Below are 23,808 nucleotides of genomic sequence, written 5' to 3'. Positions count from 1 at the left end.
GTTATGGACGTCAGCCTCATCGACAACAAGCCCCATGGACCTCCCGATTGAAATTATTTCGTCAACATCACCCTCAGGGGCAGGATCATCAACGGCCTTCGAAGTCTCGTTCTGCCACAACAGCTGGCCACAGTTTCTTCCATGAGGAGTTCAAGGTGCGGCGTGAAACCTCATTCCAAGCTTTGTCGATCATCTTCAGGCATTGAACGATGTCGAAATGCCCCTTTCAAAATTCACGAAGGGTAAGTTGAGTGCTTTTGGTCACTTCGCAAGTTGGCAATCACTTGCTGGTCCATAGGCTGGAGGAGAGGGGTGGTGTTTGGTGGCAGATAGAGAACCTTCATGAAGGAGAAGTTAGGATGAATGATGTCCTCGAGGCCAGGAGGGTGAGCAGGGGCATTGTCCAGTACCAGGAGACATTTGAGAGGAAGATTGTTCTCTTCTAAAAAGTTCTTGACAGCAAGACCGAAGCAGACGTTTATCCACTCAATAAATATGGTCCTCGTGACCCAGGCCTTGGCATTAGACCTCCAAAATACTAAGAGCCTCTCCTTCGTGATATTTTGTGCCTTTAAGGCACAAGGATTCTCTGAGTGGTATACCAATAGGGGCCTAATTTTTAAGTCCCCACTGGCATTTGCACAAAATGCGAGCGTAAGTCTGTCCTTCTTCGGTTTATGGCCAGGAAGTTTCTTTTCTTCAGCTGTGATATACTGTATGTACGGCGGGGCATTTTCATCCAGAAAAGGCCAGTTTCATCACAGTTAAACACTTGCTGAGGAATGTAGCCTTCTCTGGAAATTAATTTCTCAAACTTCTTGAGGAATTCCTTCTGCTGCTTTCTTGTCAGAACTGGCCGCCTCTCCATGCCTGACGACTGAGTGAATACCAGTCCTCTTCCTAAAACGATCAAACCACCCATGAGAAGCCTCGAACTCTTGGGGGGCTTGCTGCGACGTTCCCTCGTCTCCGCTGTCTCTCTGGGCTTCCACGAGATCGGCAAAGATGGCGCTCGCCTTGTGCAAAATTACCGATTGCATGAGTGTATCACCAGCGATTTCCTTCTCTTTAATCCATAGTAGAAGGAGTCTCTCCATCTCGTCGTTGATTGAGGTCCTTCCACTGGCAAGGACAGTCATGCCTTTAGAAGACTTACTTGCTTCAATGGCTTCCTTGTTCTTGATAATTGTACCAATCGTGACTGGTTACGGCCATACGTACTAGCGAGGGTAACGATGCGCATGCCTTCTTCGTATTTCTTTATTATCTCCAGCTTCGTTTCCATAGGAATCATCTTCTTACTTTTCCTTTTAACATCACTAGCAATCTTGGGACCCATGGCTAATGAATTAAAGTTAGAATTAAGCACTAAAATGCAAAAAAAAATACGATATCGCAAGCACTCACACGCGATCAAGTCATTACGAAACGCACACGAGATTCTGAACTGAGCGCGCGTATAACAAAGAGAGAGAGAGGTAGCATCTCTCTCAGGCATTGTGGGAGGGATTTTGGCCAATAGCGTATCGGCATCTTAGGGACGCCGACCAATAGCAGACCAGCTTCTTAGTGACGTATGCAGTGACGTATGAGCGTGGTGGTAAGCTAGTGACTTGCACAGTCGTATGCGTAAAAACTGCCAAGTATGAATTTTGGAATTCGATGCCGTAAGGTGGGGAAAATGTTGTAACGAGGGGATGAAAAAACATCGTGCTCCACACTGTAACGTGAAAATAACGTAAGCGGGGGACGCCGTACCCCGGGGGGTCTACTGTATTTTTTTTTTTATATTTTTTTTTTTTTTTTTTTGTGGATGTCTCTACATCCATTATAGCCAGTAGCATAGATGTCTCTACATCCGTTACAGCTGCCTGCTTCGATGAATGGGAGGAGGTTTCACGGTTGGGAGGTATTTCCATTCAAAACTATGTGTGAGAGTATTGGATGATCTCAACCACCCTAAAGATGGTTTGGACCTTTTTGACGGAACTATTCTCAAGTGTTGGGTCTTCGGAATCCAGGGGGATCCAATGCTTGGGATAGGACTCTCGGATTTTGGCCAGAAGCCTGTCATTACAGATATGGGGAGGGTGATTCCATAGTTTCTTGTTCTTGGTCCTAACAGGCAGGTTCAGCTTACACATGTGCCTCTATATCTGTTATGGTGCTATCCTTTGGGTAGGGTATGGAGTGAACCATCTGGGAAGTATACTCTCATTGTGCCGTTAGTGGAGAATGCAAATTTCCTATCTGAATTATGTTGCCTCAATATTCTCGAGCAGGTAAACCCAACTAATCAACCCCTATCTCGACTCCTGTCTATGGATTTTCCAAATAATGAACCCCATCCCTTGGATACGCGGAGTCATCCTCAGCACTGTTGACGACCTCTGCTAGTTTAATTAAGAAAAACTTTGTTGATGACCTTCGAACTAAAAAGAACCATTATACTGATGAAAAATGAGATTCATGGATATCTTTTGATAGTCATGAAGCGTTTAATGCCGTTTGTAATATCAATGATATTAAAATTAACAACTCGAACATCATGGGAGCTCTTTGTGATAAGGTTCTAAAGGAATTGGATGTATATTAACCTGCTGACTGGTTTGAAAAAGACATAAATGTACCCATGCCTTCACAGAGAAAGCCAAAACCCCCAATGTGACTTGTAGCTGAACCTAAAGGGAATTATGTTGAAATATGTAAGTTGATTCAGAAAAAAGTAGGAACCATTGCACCTGGAGTTATATCTTGTCTTGGGAAAAATAGTTATTTCATCAATGCCAAATCCTCGATGCAATCTGCAATACTGTACTATCTAACTTACAGACAAGTAGTGATGAAATTACATTAGATATGAAACTTCGTCTATATTTTAGTTATGGAAGGGGAGTGATCTTTAATAAAGACCTGTACAAATTGACAGAGATACTTTCCATGTGTCCACTAGTTGTATGGAAAGTGCATAAGGTTCCTGGAACATCAATGATTATACTTAATTTCCAGGATGCTGATGTACCTTTCCATATTGTTATTGAAAATGAGAGGATTAAAGTTCGTCCTTTCAAGCAAAAGCTCCTGCAATGCTTTAATTGTTTTAAAATTTGGACACCCATCCAAAGTTTGCAAAAATGAAAAGATGTGTGGTATTTGCTCCAAATCTTATCATGGAAAATGTGCAATTGAGGCCAGGTGTTTAAACTGCAATTTGAATCATAAATCAACTGATAGGAGATGCGAACTGCAAAAGTTGGAGGAAGCTGCCCTAAACAAATCAAGTTTAGAACACATAAGTGTGGGACATGCAAAAAGACTGCTGAATAAATCAACTAGTTATGCAAAGGCCTTAAAATCAAAGGGAAATTTATCACAGGAGACATCAAACCCACCTAGAACTGCCAGTAGTTCTAAGAAAAGAGATACAATCTGTAATAATAAAGTGCTGCATGACGAGGTAAACATAGTATGTTCTGAGTCTCTGCCACGGTATATTAAAACTGGGTCATTGCCCATTTTTGTACAGACTTCGTCCCCCCATTACCAGCAATAATACTAACCTCTCTCAGGCCATGTACCTTGCCTGATTTGATGGAGATTCCACCTGAAAGCAAGTTAACAGGTGCACCTGTATTGGGGAAGGTGCAAAAACCTGGTAGCTCACCACCTATTAATCGGAAAAGAGAGAGACCTCCATCTCTCTCGCCTTCCTTAAGAAATATCAAACTTACAACGTCAAATAAATATGATGCTTTGTCTGTTGATGTTTCTGATCAACTGGAAGTCAATTTAAATAAATCAGAAATTCAAGTTAAGGTCCACCATTCCCCTCAACAATTAGATCAAAAAGATAAAAAGAAAATCATAAATGCAAAACCCGATCTATCAAGACCCTCTTTAATAAAACCACCTGGAAATAGTGATAGATCAAAAACTGCTAATGGGAAGACTCCATCCAAGGGGTCTTCTAAAATATAAACCAGGGTTTTTTCAATATTTAACTTAGCCGGTGATTATATAGCTGCAACTCTGTCGCTCGACAGACAACTCTACGGTAAAAACTCGCCAGCGATCGCTACACAGGTTGCGGGTGTGCCCAACAGCGCCATCTGTCGACCAGATACCCAGTTCTCAATGTAAACAAAGACTCAATTTTCTCTCTGTCGAGGTGTCGACAAGACGTACTTACTCGCTGTTGCTAAACTGGAGTTTTTTCACATCTAATTGGTGAAGTACTTTATTCTAGTTTTGAGCTTTCGCTGTGCAGGGTTTCTCTTCACACAAATCCTTGAACTCTTTTTGATAACGGATTCTTTGTTGATGACTTTTTGATAGTTTTTTGAATTTCCCTTTGACCAATTCAAAATGGCTGACCCTTCACAAGTCCCCAAATTTAGGAAGTGCAATGCTAGGGACTGTTCAAGGCGTCTTCCGAAGGCTTCTATCGACCCTCACACTGTTTGTTCCAATTGTCGGGATAAAACCTGTCAATTGGAAGATCGGTGTGAGGAGTGCGTTGGCCTTTCGGAATTCGATTTTATCGAATTTCAAAAGTATACACGTAGGCTAGAGAGAGATAGAGTTAGGAGAAGTTCTTCTCGTTCTATTGATATATCCTCTCCTCATGCCCCACAACCTATTCCTTCCCCTGTAGTGGTTGCTCCTAACCCCCCTCCTGGCACTCAGGAACCATCGATGGCTGATATGATGCGTGCCATCCAGGCTCTGGGTGAGAGAGTTGAGTCCCTTGCTAGTGACCGTAATCAGCTCATGGCGGATGTGAAGGAGCTTAAGTGCAAAAGTGCAGTGGGAAGTGCTAAAGTGCCGAGTGATAGTGTTGTGGATAGTGTTGCGCTTGAGGGTTCGTCTGTTCGTGCCTGTCGTCCTCCTAGTCCGGGACCTCTTGCAAGCTCCCAAGTCCAGGGGAGAAGCAATGTCGTACGACAAATGGGTTCGAGAGGCTTTAATCAGCGAACAGACGTTCCCTCCGTGGTATCGGGCGTATCTACCCAAGATCGCTCCTACCTAACTAAGACGAGAGAGCCCATTTTTACCTCGTCTTCGGAAGGTGTTTCTCGCAAGAAACCCTGGACCAAGGTCTCACGACCGTTAAAACGCAAGTCGGTCCCTTCAGCGCAAGTCCAACGGCCCGGTTGTAGCCACTGGGTCAGTTCGGACTCGCTGCCATCATCCGATGACTGCTCACCGCCTAAGAGAGGCAAAGCGGTACTGCTTCAGACAGTAACACCGTCTGTCGCCGCACCTGCTCCCGTAGACCCTAAGTGGTCTCTACTGCAAGACATGCAGTCTAAACTGACGTCTCTAATGCAGGACTTTCGTGCGGAGAAGGTTGCTGCCGCACCAGCTAGTGCAGTACCTAGCCTACAACCTTCCACACGATCGGTTGTGCGTCCTGTGGACGCTGAGGTAACCTTCTCACGCACACCAGTTGAGAGAGTTCCTCCACCCATGCGTTCCAGTGTGATCGGCCAGCCGCATGTTGACGTTAAGCGACGCACGGAGGTTGCCGTTGACGTTCGGGAGGTTCAACAACCGTCAGAGTTGCTTTGTTTTGACGCGGTGTGTCAACCTCCGCAACCCAGTGTGGTTTCCACTGCGCACCCACATCAGTCCAGACAGTCTGGAGTAGACGCTGTGCGTCCCCGCGCTGCCATGGTTGTTGCCAGCTCACAGACTGGGCAGCAGTTCCATGACGTTGCGTCCGGCTCAGTCACGCACGCACCCGTGCGACCGGACTCAGCGAACCAGCCGTTACCCACTCCGTTGCCGTTTCCTCATCAGTTATCGGATGAGGGACTTTCTGATGATGATGTTGCTGCACACATAGATGAACCACAATCAGAATTGGACGAGCCTAAGTCTACTCAACCCTCTTTGGACTTTAGGAAAGTTTTGGCCATTTTCAAAGAGATGTTTCCGGACCAGTTTGTTTCTGTGGCTCCTCGTTCTCCTCCGTCAGAGTTTGTGTTAGGCATGCCGTCTTCCACTCCTGCCTTTACTAGACTCGTCCTCGCACGCTCGTCCAAGAGAGCTTTGCGGGTGATAGGAGAATGGTTGCAGTCCAAGAAGAGTTTAGGGAAGACAGTCTTTACATTTCCCCCTGCTAGACTCTCTTCTAGATCGAGCGTCTGGCCTTGTAGACTCTCCCTGCCGCCTTGCCATGAGACGCTCAAAGATATGTTGGTCATCTTCGGACCTGGACCACCTTTTGAAAGGTATCTTTAGGGCCTTCGAAGTTTTTAACTTCTTAGACTGGTGTCTAGGAGCCCTAAGCAGAAAGATCTCTCCGACAGAGAAAGAGACTTCCTTGCTCATTATGTCCTGCATGGACAAGGCCGTACGTGATGGGTCTAATGAGCTTGCTGCATCATTTGTGTCCGGAGTCCTTAAAAAGCGTGAAAATCTATGCTCATTCCTTTCAGCTGGAGTTACACCGTGCCAGAGATCCGAGCTTCTTTTTGCTCCTCTTTCCAAGTGCCTTTTTCCAGAAGACCTGATTAAGGAAATAGCCGCTTCATTGATACAGAAGGACACTCACGATCTTGTTGCGTCCTCCGCTCGCAAAGCTACCCCTTTGCCTACCTTGTCAGCTAGACCAAGGATGGACACTCCAGCGTCCCGTTTTATTCCGCCCTTTCGTGGCAGAGCCTCCAGCAGAGGAGGTGCTCGTGCCGAAGGGAAACGAGGAAAGAAGAAAGGAACCAAGTCCTTTAAGGGCAGAGTCTGACCAGCTTCTTCAGACAGCAGTGGGAGCCAGACTCAAGAACTTCTGGCAGACCTGGGAAAAGAGAGGCGCAGATGCACAATCTGTGAAGTTGCTCAGAGAGGGGTACAAGATCCCTTTTGTACGGAAACCCCTTCTAGCAACGTCTCCCATCGATCTCTCTCCCAGGTACAGAGAGGAAGACAAGAGACGAGCCTTGAAACAGGAAGTGTCTCTTTTACTAGAGAAGGGAGCGGTGGTCAAAGTCTCGTACCTTCAAACTCCGGTATTCTACAACCGACTCTTCTTGGTGTCAAAGAAGACAGGAGGGTGGAGGCCGGTGCTAGACGTCAGTGCTCTGAATGTCTTTGTCACAAAGCAGACGTTCTCCATGGAGACCACAAAGTCAGTCTTAGCAGCGGTCAGAAGGGAAGACTGGATGGTCTCTTTAGACCTAAGGGACGCCTACTTCCACGTCCCCATCCACCCGGACTCCCAACCTTTTCTGAGATTCGTTTTCGAAAAGGTTGTCTACCAGTTTCAAGCCCTGTGCTTTGGCCTAAGCACAGCTCCTCTTGTGTTTACGAGGCTGATGAGGAATGTAGCCAAATTCCTTCATTTAGCGGACATCCGAGCCTCCCTCTATTTGGACGACTGGCTTCTCAGAGCTTCTTCCAGTCGTCGCTGTCTGAAGGATCTAAAGTGGACTCTAGATCTGACCAAGGAATTGGGTCTCCTTGTCAATATGGAAAAGTCACAACTGGTCCCATCCCAAACTATTGTGTATTTAGGGATGGAGATTCACAGTCTAGCTTTTCGGGCTTTTCCGTCGGCCCCCAGAATAAGCCAAGCCCAGTTATGCATCCAGAACATGCTGAAGAAGGAACAATGTTCAGTCAGGAAGTGGATGAGTCTGATAGGGACGCTATCATCCCTGGAACAATTTATGTCATTAGGAAGACTACACCTCCGTCCTCTTCAATACCATCTAGCATTTCACTGGAAAAAGGACAAGACGCTAGAAGCGGTCTCGATCCCCATTTCCGAGAAGATGAAGTCTTGCCTGACTTGGTGGAAGGACAGTATCAACCTAAGAGAGGGTCTTCCCCTGGCTGTTCAGACTCCCAACCACGTTCTCTTCTCGGACGTAAGCTGGGGCGCGACATTAGACGGTCGGGAATGTTCGGGACTATGGAACTCGAGTCAAAGGATAATGCATATCAACTGCAAGGAGCTACTGGCAGTATATCTGGCCTTGAAAAGCTTCAGGTCTCTCCTTCGAGGCAAAGTGGTGGAAGTGAACTCGGACAACACCACTGCCTTGGCGTACATCTCCAAGCAAGGAGGGACCCACTCACTGACGTTGTACGAGATCGCAAGGGACCTGCTCATCTGGTCAAAAGGTCAAAACATATCACTAGTAACGAGGTTCATCCAAGGCAACTTGAATTTCATGGCAGATTGTCTCAGTCGGAAGGGGCAAGTAATTCCAACGGAATGGACCCTCCACAAGGATGTATGCAAGAGACTTTGGGCCACTTGGGGCCAACCAACCATAGATCTCTTTGCAACCTCGATGACCAAGAGACTCCCAATATATTGCTCACCAATCCCGGACCCAGCAGCAATACATATAGATGCCTTTCTCCTAGATTGGTCGCATCTAGATCTATACGCATTCCCACCGTTCAAGATTGTCAACAAGGTACTGCAGAAGTTCGCCTCTCACGAAGGGACAAGGTTGACGCTAGTTGCTCCCCTCTGGCCCGCGAGAGAATGGTTCACCGAGGTACTTCGATGGCTAGTAGACGTTCCCAGAAGTCTTCCTCTAAGGGTGGACCTTCTACGTCAGCCACACGTAAAGAAGGTACACCAAAGCCTCCACGCTCTTCGTCTGACTGCCTTCAGACTATCGAAAGACTCTCGAGAGCTAGAGGCTTTTCGAAGGAGGCAGCCAGTGCGATTGCTAGAGCAAGGAGAACATCCACCCTTAGAGTCTACCAATCGAAGTGGGAAGTCTTCCGAAACTGGTGCAAGTCAGTATCTGTATCCTCGACCAGTACCTCTGTAGCTCAAATAGCTGACTTTCTCTTATACCTGAGAAAAGAACGATCACTTTCAGCTCCCACTATCAAGGGCTACAGAAGCATGTTGGCATCGGTCTTCCGGCATAGAGGCTTAGATCTTTCCAACAATAAAGATCTACAGGACCTCCTTAAGTCTTTTGAGACCACGAAGGAGCGTTGTTTGGTTACACCTGGTTGGAATTTAGACGTGGTACTAAGATTCCTCATGTCAGACAGGTTTGAGCCGCTACAATCAGCCTCCCTGAAAGATCTCACCTTAAAGACACTTTTCCTGGTATGCTTAGCCACAGCTAAAAGAGTTAGTGAGATTCATGCCTTCAGCAAGAACATCGGATTTTCGTCAGAAAAAGCTACATGTTCACTACAACTTGGTTTTCTAGCCAAAAATGAGCTGCCTTCTCGACCTTGGCCGAAATCGTTCGATATTCCCAGCTTATCGAATATGGTAGGCAATGAACTAGAAAGAGTCTTATGCCCTGTGAGAGCTCTTAAGTTCTATTTAAAACGAACTAAACCTTTACGAGGCCTATCTGAAGCTTTATGGTGTTCAGTTAAGAAACCATCTTTGCCTATGTCAAAGAATGCTTTATCCTATTTTATCAGACTGTTAATACGAGAAGCTCATTCCCATCTGAGTGAGGAAGACCAAGCATTGCTGAAGGTAAGGACACACGAAGTTAGAGCTGTCGCAACTTCCGTGGCCTTTAAGCAAAATAGATCTCTGCGAAGTATAATGGACGCAACCTATTGGAGAAGCAAGTCAGTGTTTGCGTCTTTTTATCTAAAGGATGTCCAGTCTCTTTACGAGGACTGCTACACACTGGGACCATTCGTAGCAGCGAGTGCAGTAGTGGGTGAGGGCTCAACCACTACAATTCCCTAATTCCATACCCTTTTAATCTTTCTCTTGAAATGTTTTTATTGTTGTTTTTTGGGTTGTCCGGAAGGCTAAGAAGCCTTTCGCATCCTGGTTGATTTGGCGGGTGGTCAAAGTCATTTCTTGAGAGCGCCTAGATTAGGGGTTTTGATGAGGTCCTGTTGTATGGGTTGCAACCCTTGATACTTCAGATCCTAGGGGTCGATCAGCATCCTAAGAGGATCGCGAGGCTCCGTAAGGAAGACGTACTTAAAAGGCAGAGTAATTGTTCAAGTCGACTTCCTTACCAGGTACCTATTTATTTTGTTTTTGTTATTTTGATAACTTCTAAAATGAAATAAAAACTCTTAGCTCATAAAAGTGTAAACATATATTGCTGGTCTCTACCCACCCCCCTGGGTGTGAATCAGCTATATAAACACCGGCTAAGTTAAATATTGAAAAATGTTATTTTGATTATAAAATAAATTTTTGAATATACTTACCCGGTGATTATAAATTAAATGACCCTCCCTTCCTCCCCAATAGAGACGCAGTGGGACGAGGAGAAAATTGAGTCTTTGTTTACATTGAGAACTGGGTATCTGGTCGACAGATGGCGCTGTTGGGCACACCCGCAACCTGTGTAGCGATCGCCGGCGAGTTTTTACCGTAGAGTTGTCTGTCGAGCAACAGAGTTGCAGCTATATAATCACCGGGTAAGTATATTCAAAAATTTATTTTATAAAAAAAATAACATTTTTCCTCCATTTTGCAATGGAATTGTCAGGGTTTAAGAACTCAAGCTCCTTATTCATGAGCATTCCCTATGATTATATGTTTACAGGAGAGCAAACTTGATCATAATACTCCTTGTCCTTGCGAATATATTAGTTATAGGACACCATATGATCATCAAGTAGAGACTCCTCTTCGGAGGATCACTACTGATAAGGTCACCTTGCTGATCCAACGGCTCTAAGGGGTGTCACCACGAGTGTCTTCAAGTCTCTTCTACCTTAATAAATTCATCGCCTTCAACTACTGTTGCTGCCCTGCGGTCAGACTTTTCTCCCCCCTTGCTGAGTTTCTCTTCCTTCAGAGGTGGAGCACAGTCTTGGTAAGTCTCTTCTACGAAGTGTTCACCTCTCTCGTTCGCAAGAGAGGCCACTCATAGAGACTTCTCTTCTGTTCTCTTCGGAGAATCGCTACTGCTAAGGTCAGCTTGCTGATCCACCAGCCCTATGGGGCGTCACCACGAGTGTCTTCAGGCTTCTTCTACGAAGTGTCACCTCTCTCGTTCGCGAGAGAGACCACTCATAGAGACTCCTCTTCGGAGGATCGCTACTGATAAGGTCAGCTTGCTGATCCAACGGCTCTAAGGGGCGTCACCACGAGTGTCTTCAAGTCTCTTCTACGAAGGGCATCTCTCTCGTTCGCGGGAGAGGTCTCTCATGGAGACTCCGCCTCGGAGGATCAAGCAGAACTTCAAGTGACCTCTACCTTGTGCTGCAACGTGGTCCTTTGGACTTCGGTCCTGGACTCTAACACAGACCTTTTACGGTCCCATCGGTGGATGATGGCCCTTCCAAAGGGCACATCCCAGTTCCTGATCGTCTTGCCAGCTGACCTACCGATCTACCAGCGCAACCTTGCAACGAAGGACTTCGGTCCTGGACTCTAAAGCAGACCTGCTTACGGTCCTCATCGGGGGATGCCCGCCCTTTTTTTTAAGGACACATCCCAGTTCCTGATCGTCCTGCCAGCTGACCCTTCAACCTACTAGCGCGTGAAGCGCGCTCGCCGATCTTCATACGCGCGCAAGTGCCGACAATCTTCTTACGCTCGCAAGCGCCGACGATCTTCTTACGCGCGCAAGCGCCGACGATCTTCTTACGCGCGTAAGCGCCGACGATCTTCTTACGCGCGTAAGCGCCGACGATCTTCTTACGCACGCAAGCGCCGACGATCTTCTTACGCGCGCAAGCGCCGATCGTAGCCGACGATCGTCCGCGCGCGGGTACCGATGGTTTCCCACACGCGCTTGCCGATCTTCTTACTCGCGCAAGCACCGACGATCTTCTTACACACGCAAGCGCCGACGATCTTCTTATGCGTGCAAGTGCCGACGATCTATTCTGCGTGCGGGTACCGACGGTCTCCCGCGCGCACGCCGATAGTCTTCCGCGCGCGCGCCAACAAACTCGTTTGCGCGCGTGCCAACATTCTGGTACGCGAGTACGCGCAGACGATCTTTTATTTTCGCCCGCACGGGCTCTTCATTATGATCCTGCACGTCAATCTGATTCCTGCGCACTCTATGAAGTCTCGCCAGCGTGCTCCACAGCGCAATCGCTAATATCCTTCCACGCGCGAGGCTGCAGGACAACGCGCGGTAAGGGCGCCATCACCGCAATTCTCCCCCCCCCCCCCAAGCGCAGAACAGCGCGCTTGCCGGTAGGGGGGAAGGTTCCAGAAAGGTCCAGGGTCATTTCTTCCTTATCTTCTTTCTTCTTACAGGCGACTCCCCCTCCAGAGGGAGTGTCTGACAGCACAGCTGTCAGCCGGCAGCCCTGGTTTGGGGCTCTAATCAGAGCGGTAGCACAGGCTTTCAAGCGTGTTCTCTCTGAGTTGGGCCACAAATCCTTAGCTTCATTTACTCCCCTGAAGAGGAAAAGAGGAGTTTCGGACGCGGTAGCTTCTCCGAAGACGAAGCTGTCTCCTCGTAAGTCTTCAAGGCAGGCACCCTCCCCCCTCTGACTTTTCTCCCTCCCCTTCGGACGAGGATTTCCCGTCCTCAGGAGAGTCACAAGAGGTGAGACGTTCCCCCATCACATCATTGAGGAAAACCCCACCTCGCGCGGTAAAGTCTTCTCGAATAATGGTGGAGAAGAGCCTGCCTCCGTTGTTGTTGGAGTCTTGCATCCTTCCCAGGAGGGAGTCGAAGGACTCCAAGACAATACCGGGAGGCCCCCTAGCACCGAAATCTACAGGCTCAGACATTCTTCCGTTATGGGAACGAACCTGTTTGACCCTAAGGACGTGGAGCAGGCTGCTGAGAGGTGGAGGAAGTCACCAAGACTCCCTCCTACATAGGGCTTTGACATTCAAGCCCTATAAACCTCCAGCACCCCAGCAGCCACGTCCCACCAAGACAACGGCAGCGAAGACAGTGGTGTCTAAGCCCTTTCCGGTCAAGGACAAGAAAGGCAAGAAGTCCTCCAGGGTAGGGAAGAATCCTAGAGGGAGCAGCCGAGGCTGCAAACGCTAGGATTGGCAGTCCCCCTGCATGTCCGCCAGTGGGGGGATGGCTACAAGGTTGCGCAGACAGGTGGCAGCAACTCGGGGCCGATTCCTGGATGATTTCCGTAATCAGTCGGGGTTATCGCGTCCCGTTCACAACATCTCTACCTCCCCTGAGGACGAATCCGGTGTCATTTAGCCCCCTTGCCATGGGATCAGCAAGGGGGCGGGCCCTTAAGGCAGAGGTCCAGATTAAAGCAAACTCCGTTCAGCATGGAGACCACAAACACGGTCAGTCTTGCAGTGAAGCCGCAAGACTTCATGTGTATACTGGATCTGAAGGACACGTACTTCCAGATCCCAGTCCATCCGTCTTCAAGGAAGTACTTAGGATTCAGCCTAGACCACAAGGGGTACCAGTTCAAGGTGCTGTGTTTCGGTCTCTCCACAGCACCACAGGGTTTCACCAGAAGTGTTCATCCTAATATCATCGTGGGCACACAGGATCGGCATCCGTCTCCTCCGTTAACTGGATGACTGGCTGATCCTAGCAGACTCGGAGTCATCCCTTCTTCGACACTAAGACAAACTTCTAGGACTTTGCCAGGATCTGGTGATCATGGTAAATCTCGAGAAGTCCTCTCTGCTTCCCACTCAAAAACTGGTTTACCTAGGCATGATTATAGACACCAATCTCCACAAAGCCTTCCCATCAGACGACAGGATAGCAAGGCTGAGAGGGGTCACAAGCCCTTTCCTCAGACGAGAAGAGCTTCCAACCCAATCGTGGTTACGTCTCCTTGGTCGCCTTTCATCCTTGGCTCGTCTAGTTCCCAACGATCGCCTCAGGATGAGATCTCTCCAGTGGCGGCTCAAGTCCCGGTGTAATCAAGGTTGCGATTCCCCGGACGTCATGATCCCTATGGGTCCTGTGGAAGGGAAATACATGTGGTGGGTGACAGACGAGAACCTACGAAGAGGAGTGGATTTTCTCGTCCTTCCCCCGGATTTAATGCTGTTTTCGGACGCCTCAAAGGAAGGGGGGGGGGGGGGGGGGCCACGTTCTGTACCACAGGACCTCAGGCCTGTGGTCAGAATCAGAAAAGTGCCTCCATATAAATCGTCTAGAGATGAAGGCCGGTTTGTTGGCCCTTCAGCAGTTCCAACAATACCTGGCAGGTCACTCTGTGGTGGTGATCAGTGACAACACCACAGTAGTGACTTACATCAACAAGCAAGGAGGTACCTTTTCGAAGCAGCTATCCCATCTAGCAGTAGAGATACTGAGATAGACCGAAGTCCGCTCGATTCTACGATCGGCGCGTTTCATTCCAGACAAGAGGAATGTGCTCGCCGACAATCTGAGCAGAGCGTCTCAGATAGTGAGTATCGAGTGGTCTTTGTGTCATCTAGTAGCCAACTAAGTCCTGACTTTGTGGGGTTCCCCGACTGTGGATCTGTTCACGACAGCGCTGATCTTCAAGATTCCACTGTACTTCCCCCCCAGTCCCGGATCCCAAGGCACTCTGGCAAGATGCCTCCTAACAACGGTGGGACAACATCAACGTGTACGCCTTTCCCCCGTTCTGTCTGATGAGGAGGGTGCTCAACAAGACCAGAATATCGGTCAATTTTTCAATGACCCTCATAGCTCCGCTATGGCATCACGCGTAATGGTTTCCGGACCTTCTGCAATTCCTAACGGAACTTCCGAGAGAATTCCTTCCACGACACGATCTACTCAGACAACCACATGCCAGCATCTTCCACAAAGCCGTAGCTTCGCTATGACTTCACGCCTGGTGACTATCCAGCATCTCCTCGCTGAGAGAGGATTTTTCGCAACAAGTTGCGATTAGGGTGTCTGGACATTTGCGAAAATCATCCGCATCTGTCTACCAGGCAAAGTGGAAAATCTTCTGTGGTTGGTGTCGTGGAAGGGGTATCTCTCCACTCGATGCCACTATTCCAGCAATAGCGGAGTTCCTCGTGTATTTGCGGGAAGAAAATGCGCCTTTCAGTCTCGGGGGTGAAAGGCTATCGCTCAGCCTCAAGTCTAGCCTTCAGGCTCAAAGAAATTATCTTTTCTTCCTCGCTGGAACTTTCCCTACTCAAACGAGGTTATGAACTTACCTGCCCTCAGTCGGATGTGAGACCTCCTCCATGGAACGTGGTTCGAGTTCTCAGGTCTCTTAATAGACCTCACTATGAACCAGTACGCCAGGCTTCAGTTCTCCACTTAACTTGGAAGACGTTGTTCTTACTAGATTTGGCTTCGGCCAAGCAAGTCAATGAACTTCATGGTCTCTCATATGACATCACCCATGCAAGGGTATGGGGGGGAGGTAACGTTCAAATTCATCCCTGAGTTTGGTGCTAAGACTCAAAATCAGGGGTTGCCGGACGCTCGGTTCGACTCCTTCCGGATTCAAGTCTCCGTTCTGTAACAGATGTTCCAGACCTCCTACTGTGCCCAGTAAGGAGTCTGAGGCTATATCTCAGAAGAACGGCTACAGTCCGTCCCCAGGTATAAGCATTGTTAGCACTGGGAGGATTAAGAGAAGGGTCACCAAGAACACCATCTCGGCATGGATTCGTAGGGTGATCCATTTGTCCCTGAATCCAGAACCTCCTCCGTCACGTCGCCCTAGAGCACATGATGTCAGGGGCGTAGCTACGTCCCTGGACTTCAAGAGAAATTTCTCAGTGACGCAGGTCCTTCAAGCTGGGGTGTGGAAACGTCAGACGACCTTCACAGCCCACTACCTGCACGACGTGACCCACAGGAGGCTCGATACGTTTTCTATCGGCCCTGTGGTGGCTGCACAACAGCTGGTTTAAAACCTCAGGCTCCTTAGTGGAGAAGTAGCAGAAGGTTGAGGGCATTGTTACCCGGTTTTAGTCTGCATGAATGAAAAGATTTGTCTGGCCCTTACTCTTTTCTTCATCCTCCCCTCTCTTGGGGAAAGCAGCATCCTGGGTTCTCTGCACAGCTGACCTCAAACCACTGCAGGTAAACCATGCTTCCTTGTGTTCTGAGTATTAAGATACTGTAATACTGTCACGTCCCCATACCCTGACGAGGTGGTATTGGGAGAGTCCTAGCCTAAAGTTTCCTTCTAAGGGACTACAGGTCAACTTCCTAGGACAAGTCACACTTTATTTTACCTTCACACACAGCTTGCGTAGGCCGCAGTCCTTGCGTAGCAAGGTTCTAGCGAGGTGCAGGGACTCCTTATTGCTGACTGCGAACACACTCAAATATTGAGTCCCCGGGTAAAGCCAAAAGCCAGTACTGGCAGGGACTTTCCACCCTTCCTAGTGGGTGAGTCACCCCTATTAAATAGCTTGGTTTGTTACCCCTGCTAACTAGCGGTGGGGTAGTAAACCCTCGTTAAAATTTTAATGGCTCGTCATTTCAGCTATACCGAAAGTAATAACCCCTATTAAATAGCTAAGGTTTGTATAGTTAGGAAAAATACAAATTACCTACGAATTTGTCATGTTTCCCTAATATCTTTGTCTATTCGTACACCTCTGCAGGCCGTGGTTGTACAGATTGATATCGGGAGAAAATATACAATTTGTTCTCTGTACTTGCCTCCAAATGGTAACATTTTGTGTGATAACTTAGTAGAGGTAATTCAACAACTCCCTCAAACTTGTCTTTTTCAATATTAAACTTAGCCGGTGATCATATAAGCTGCAACTCTGTTGCTCGACAGAAAAACCTACGGTCAAAATACGCCAGCGATCGCTATGCAGGTGGGGGTGTACATCAACAGCGCCATCTGTCGAGCAGGTACTTAGTACTCCAAGTATACAAAGAACCAATTTTCTCTCTGTCGGGCTACCGGCAAGACCTACTAATACGCTGTTACTAACTGGATTTGTTTTCACAACTATTTGGTGAAGTACACTATTCTAGTTTTGAGCTTTCGCTATGCAGGGGTTTTATCTTCATCTCAAAACTTGAACTCGTTTTGGATAGATTTAATTATGGTGACAAAGAGAGTATGGTCTCTCTTACACTTTTAAATGGCCGACCCTTCCCTTAGACGGAAGTGTGTTTAGGTTTTTAGTAATTTTGCTTAACACGTTATAGATCTATATATTTTATATCTCTCCGCCTTTATTAGGCCTCTTCGATTAACTTTCCATTTATTATAAACATATAAAAATAAATTTTTATGTTTTGTTTATATGCGACCTTTCCTGATAGTAGGCGGTCCTAACTTGGAACCGAAGTTAATCAACGTTGAGCCCGTTATATCGTATTTAGCCTTTAAAGAATTTAAAACTTTTTAAATTTAATGTTTTATGAAAGAATTTCTTTGATAGTCTTCGTACTGTTTTCAAAGATGAACTAACGTTTAGTTTTTTTAGACTACGCAGTTGTTGATGTTCAGGACGTTCAACATGCGCTCTATCGTTACGATAGAGAGAGAGTGTATCACGGTTTCACTTTGCAGTAAGAGTAAATCGATTCTGACGTTTCGTTCATTCTTTCTTAGCTTAAATGTTTTAAATTCTAAATTAAAGGAACTTTTTATTTGGAAAACCTTTCAGTTTTTTCCTTTAGTCAAATAACATGTTTTTTTTGACGATATATAATTGGGCTCTTCTCTTAGGTGCGAAATCAAGAGAGAGAGAGAGAGAGAGATAGAGACGGAGGGAGAGAGAGGAGAAAAAACGGTCCGTTCAAGCGGGTAACGTTGTTCTCGTGTTACTCTCCTCCCTAGTCGCTGTACGGGGAAGAAGGTAAAACGTTTCTAGGGTTTTATTCTTGTCCCCAGGCTATGTGCGGTGAGAGATTGTAAACGTAGTTTATTTGAACTAGTGTTTAGTCTCTTTCCCAGCCACTGAATTCTTTATCTTTATATATGTTTTCTGTTTTTTGCTAGTATTAATGAGCTGCATTATACGACTGATTTCGCAATTACTACCTTTTAATGAAGGGTAGAATTGCGTGTTTCAGGTAGAAATCAGTAAAAGTTTCGATTTCAGTGAAATAAGTGCAAAACAGAAAATCGAAGTGATAAAGTGATATGCGCAAAGTGTTACAGTGTTGCGTCCGAGGGTTCGTCTGTTCGTGCCTGTCGTTCACCTAGTCCGGGACCTCTTGCAAGCTCCCAAGCCCAGGGGAGAAGTAATGTCGAACGACTTATGGGTTCGTCAGTCCTTGATCAACGAACAGACGTTTCCCTCCGTGGTTTCGGGCGTATCTACCCAAGATCGCCCCACCCACACAAAGACGAGAGAGCCCATTTATTTCTCGTCTGCGGAAGAGGTTTCTCGTAAGAAACCATGGACCAAGGTCTCGCAGCTTATTAAGCGCAAGTCGGTCCCTTCCGCGCAAGTCCAACGGCCCAGTTGTAGCCACTGGGTCAGTTCGGACTCGCTGCAGTCTTCCGACGACTGCTCACCTCCTAAGAGAGGCAAAGCGGTACCGCATCAGGCAGTCACACCGTCTGTTGCCGCACCTGCTCCTGTAGACCCTAAGTGGTCTTTGCTGCAGACCATGCAGTCTCAGTTAACGTCATTGATGCGGGACTTTCGTGCGGAGAAGGTTGACACTGCACCAACCTTTAGCCTACAACCAACACGGTTGTGCGTCCTGTGGACGCTGAGGCGACCTTCTGCCGCACTCCAGCTGAGAGAGTCCCGCCACCCATGCGTTCCAGTGTACCCTGCCAGCCGCATGTTGACGTTCAGTAACGCACGGAACCTTCCGTTGACGTTCGCGAGGTACAACAACAGTCTAAGTTGTTTTGTTTTGACGCGGTGCGTCAACCTCCGCATTCTAGAGTTGTTTTGACTGCTCAGTATAGACAGTCAGAGCAGTCTCGAGTGAACACTGTATGTCCTCACGCACCTGTTGTGGTTGACAGTTCAGTTGTTGACAGTTCACAGACTGTCAAGCAGTTACATGAAGTTGCCTTCTGGTCTGCTACTAATGCACCAGTGAGAGACTCACTGAGATAACCTAGCTGTTATCGGACAAGGTTCCTGTAGATGAGAAAGTGCTGTTCTCCCTCCTACTGATATTCCCTTGAGGACTCTGTCATTTGGAGAGGAGCCTTAAGCTGCTTAGCCTCCTATGGACTTTAATTAAATCATGATGATTTTTTTTAAGGATCTTCGTCCGGATCTTGTAACTGCTGCTCCTCGTTCGCCTAAACGTCAGATCTTACACTAGGCCTAGCTACTTCGAAGCCGTTGTTTTTAAGCTAGTGCTCTCTCGCTCTCCTAGAGAGCGTTACGTTGGCTAGGCGACTGGTTTTTGCACCAGGAGGAGTTTTAGGGATACAGCTTTTGATTTCCCTTCTTTTAAACTGGCTTATAGAGCGAGAGTCTGATAGGACACGAGAGAAGTTCTCGGCTTGGGAGTTCATGCCTCTGCCCAGATAGACTTCTCAATTCTGGTAGACTCGCCCTGGCGCCTAGCCAGGAGACGCTCCAAGTTGTTTACAGGTCAACTTCTCAACTTTTGTCGAGCCTTTGAAGTTTTGCTGTACTATTATGTCACACATAACAAGGCTTTCAGGGATGGTAAATGGTTCCGCCTCGGTCGCTAACCCCGTCTGTTGCCACACCTGCTCCCGTAGACCCTAAATGGGCTTTGCTGCAAGACATGCAGTCCAAGCTTGCGTCCTTGATAGAGGACTTAAATGCGGAGAAGAACCTTCTGGCCAACAACCTTCCAACCGGTTGGTTGTGCGCCCTGTTGACGCTGAGGTAACCTACTCGCGTCTGCCAGTTGAGGTGGTTCCTCCTTCTGGCCAACAACCTTCCAACTGGTCGGTTGTGCGCCCTGTTGACGCTGAGGTAACCTACTCGCGTCTGCCAGTTGAGGTGGTTCCTCCACCGATGCGACCCAGTGTGGGTTGCCAGTCGCACGTTGACGTTAAGCGACACTCGGAGGTGGTTGTTGACGTTCAGGACGTTCAACAACCAGCAGAGGTGACTTGTTGTGTCGCAGTGCGTCAACCTCAGCAACCCGGTAGGGTGTTGACTGCACAACCCAGACAGTCTAGACAGTTTCGGGTTGACGCTGTACTTCCTCGCGCACCCATGGTTGTTGACAGTTCACAGACTGTGCAGCAGTGCCATGATATTGCGTCCGGCTCCGTCACGCATCCACCAGTGCGACCGGATTCAGCGAGTCAGACGTTGCCCACTCCGTTGCCGTTTCCTCATCAGTTTCGGATGAGGAACCCTCTGCTGAGGACGTTGCTGAACAAGACGATCAGCCCCCAGCCCTGCTATCCATCCAGAAGATGCTGAAGAAGGAACGCTGCCCAGTCAAGCTGTGGATGAGTCTGGTAGGGACACTGTCATCCGTGGATCATTTTGTGTCACTAGGAAGACTACACCTCCGTCCTCTTCTATACCATCTAACTTTTCACTGGAAAAAGGACAAGACGCTAGAAGCGGTCTCGATCCCGGTTTCCGGAAAGATAAAGTCTTGTCTGACTTGGTGAAAGGACTATATCAACCTTAGAGAGGGTCTTCCCCTGACTGTTCAGACTCCCAACCACGTTCTCTTCTCGGACGCATCGGACGTAGGCTGGGGTGCGACATTAGACGGTAGAGAATGCTCGGGATTATGGAACTCGAGTCAAAGGACAATGCATTTCAACTGCAAGGAGCTACTGGCAGTACGTCTGACCTGGAAAAGCTTCAGGTCTCTCCTTCAAGGCAAAGTGGTGGAGGTGAACTCGGACAACACCACGGCTTTGGCGTACATCTCCAAGCAAGGAGGGACCTACTCTCTGACATTGTACGAGATCGCAAGGGACCTCCTCACCTGGTCAAAAGGTCTAGACATATCACTAGTAACGAGGTTCATCCAAGGCAACTTGAATGTCATGGCAGATTGTCTCAGTCGGAAGGGACAAATAATTCCAAAAGAATGGACCCTCCACAAGGATGTATGCAAGAGACTTTGGGCCACCTGGGGCCAGCCAACCATAGATCTCTTCGCAACCTCGATGACCAAGAGGCTCCCAATATTTTGCTCACCAATCCCGGACCCAGCAGCAGTTCATATAGATGCCTTTCTACTAGATTGGTCACATCTAGATCTATATGCATTCCCTCCGTTCAAGATTGTCAACAAGGTACTGCAGAAGTTCGCCTCTCACGAAGGGACAAGGTTGACGCTAGTTGCTTCCCTCTGGCCCGCGAGAGAATGGTTCACCGAGGTACTTCGATGGCTAGTAGACGTTCCCAGAACACTTTCCCTAAGGGTGGACCTTCTACGTCAGCCACGCGTAAAGAAGGTACACCAAGGCCTCCACGCTGTTCGTCTGACTGCCTTCAGACTATCGAAAGACTCTCGAGAGCTAGAGGCTTTTCGAAGGAGGCAGCCAGAGTAAGGACACACGAAGTTAGAGCTGTCGCAACTTCCGTGGCCTTTAAACAAAATAGATCTCTGCAAAGTATAATCGACGCAACCTATTGGAAAAGCAAATCAGTGTTCGCGTCTTTTTATCTTAAGAATGTCCAGTCTCTTTACGAGAACTGCTACACTCTGGGACCATTCGTAGCAATGAGTGCAGTAGTGGGTGAGGGCTCAACCACTACAATTCCCTAATTCCATAACCCTTTTTAATCTTTCTCTTGAAATGTTTTATTATTGTTTTTGGGTTGTCCGGAAGGCTAAGAAGCCTTTCGCATCCTACTTGATTTGGCGGGTGGTCAAAGTCATTTCTTGAGAAGCGCCTAGATTAGAGGTTTTGATGAGGTCCTGTTGTATGGGTTGCAACCCTTGATACTTCAGATCCTAGGGGTCGCTCAGCATCCTAAGAGGATCGCGAGGCTCCGTAAGGAAGACGTACTTAAAAAGGCAGAGTAATTGTTCAAGTCGACTTCCTTACCAGGTACTTATTTATTTTATGTTTGTTATTTTGAATAACTGCTAAAATGAAATACAAAATACTTAGCTCATAATAATGTAAACATGTAATGCTGGTCTCTACCCACCCCCCTGGGTGTGAATCAGCTTATATGATCACCGGCTAAGTTTAATATTGAAAAATGTTATTTTTATTAATAAAATAAATTTTTGAATATACTTACCCGGTGATCATATATTAAAGGACCCTCCCTTCCTCCCCAATAGAGACCCAGTGGACCGAGGAGAAAATTGGTTCTTTGTTTACTTGGAGTACTAAGTACCTGCTCGACAGATGGCGCTGTTGATGTACACCCCCACCTGCATAGCGATCGCTGGCGTATTTTGACCGTAGGTTTTTCTGTCGAGCAACAGAGTTGCAGCTTATATGATCACCGGGTAAGTATATTCAAAAATTTATTTTATTAATAAAAATAACATTTTTCTTGTTGTTTCATTGTGTTTTAATGCTATTTCATTCTGCAAAAATATCATTTTCCGATTATCACCACCCAAAAGCAATGTGGAGAACTCCATGTAGGATAATGAAAAGTAACAAATTGCAGAAGAAACCAGCAACAACAAGAAAACCAATAGAAAAAATTGTTTGTTCCGTAACCAGAATACAAACCTACGCCATTTATTAGGGGTTATTCGTTCGGCTAAGGTGAAAGAACGATCTATTAGAATTTTAGTGAGGGTTAACTACCCATTCCGCGAGTTAGCGGGGCTAGGGGAGGTAGCTTGCTACTGATCCCGCATCTGTGATTAGCTCACTTAGCTTTTGGCTCGTATGGTGAATGTTAGTTGCCGTCCTTCATCCTCACCTATTTTGGACTGCCATTAATTGCTTTTTGTTTGTGCTTTCTCTTTATTAGTGTGTGTGTGTTGATCTCTGCCGACCATGCAAACCTGCCCTGGACTTAGGGCCGGTCCTGCGGTACCTTCATGTCGGCCATGGACACCGATCGTCACACTCTTTAACCTGCCTGCAGAGGTCAACAGTGTAATAGAGATAAGTGTAGTGAATGTCGGGAGTGGTCTGCCTCCCAGTGGGACAGGTTTGGGCACCGGCGGAAAAAGAAGTCAAAGCGGGATATTTCTTTTTCGAAGATTTCTACGAAAGGGAAAATACCCAAGGCTTCTTCCGCTTCCTTCCAAACCTTCCTCCGAAGCTACTTCTCAATCGGCCTCTTCCGAAAGACTGTCGAGTAGTAGCATAGGTCCTTTAGTTGTTAGTCAACCCCAGTCCACGAGAAATGGTGTTGTTTTCCCTAATGAAGCAGCCCTGCTTCTCCTCCCCGGGTGATACCATGTGTCTTTCTCTTTTTGTTCTGGTGTGGTCGTCCTTGGCTCTTCTGGGTCCGCCCTCCAAGGACTCCTTGCTGCAACTCATCATCCGTGGTGCTCTGTGCAGCCTTCGTTGACCTCGGAGGTGGATCCTCTGTTGTATGTCGACGTAGTGGTGTCCAAGGCTGCTTCTGCTGCTGCTGTCGACGCCCCTGCCTCTTCATACTCTTCAGCTGTTGCTGCCAACTGCGCTTCCCTAGTTCCTGATCATCCTTCGAGGGGGGAGGTAAGTCTTTCGTCTGTGTCCTGCGAGTGTTTCTCCTTGGAGGAGGAGTTCACTTATAGATTCCTCTGTGGAGGACTGCTGCTTCCAAAAGTCAGCTTGCTAATCTATCGGCCCCCAGAGGGCGTCAGCCATCTCGCAGAGCTCGCCCTCTACTTCGCCATAAAGGTCTATCTTCGCCATTGGTGAAAAGGCACCTCTTCAGCTCTTCAGTCTCGGCTTTGCAGCCTTCCCCCATAGAGGAGCCTCCTCTTCTGTCGTCTTCTGGCCCTCGCCAGCTGAGCTACGTTTGCCAGTGCGACAGCGCTCTCCTATGCTTCTGCGCTTCTACACTCTCCTACTCATCTGCGCGCTCTAGCGCATCAGCGCTCTCCAACTCGTACAGCGTTTGCCAGCGCGCATGTGCGCCCGCTTGTGCACTAGCGT

The 23,808-nt window shown here is 47.6% G+C and overlaps 1 protein-coding gene across 1 annotated transcript in view; it reads right to left on the bottom strand.

The window, feature by feature from the left end:
• LOC137620446 (uncharacterized) overlaps positions 1-23,323 on the bottom strand; it is a 52,460-nt gene extending 29,137 nt beyond the window's left edge. The window contains 1 exon segment of the mRNA XM_068350606.1: positions 23,122-23,323. Coding sequence (XP_068206707.1) covers positions 23,122-23,323 — 202 coding nt within the window.
• Between the last annotated feature and the right edge of the window lie 485 nt (positions 23,324-23,808).

This window comes from Palaemon carinicauda, chromosome 27 (assembly GCF_036898095.1).
Source record: "Palaemon carinicauda isolate YSFRI2023 chromosome 27, ASM3689809v2, whole genome shotgun sequence".
In the NCBI taxonomy this organism is placed as follows: Eukaryota; Metazoa; Arthropoda; class Malacostraca; order Decapoda; family Palaemonidae; genus Palaemon; species Palaemon carinicauda.
This window is presented reverse-complemented; position numbering and strand designations above follow the sequence as displayed.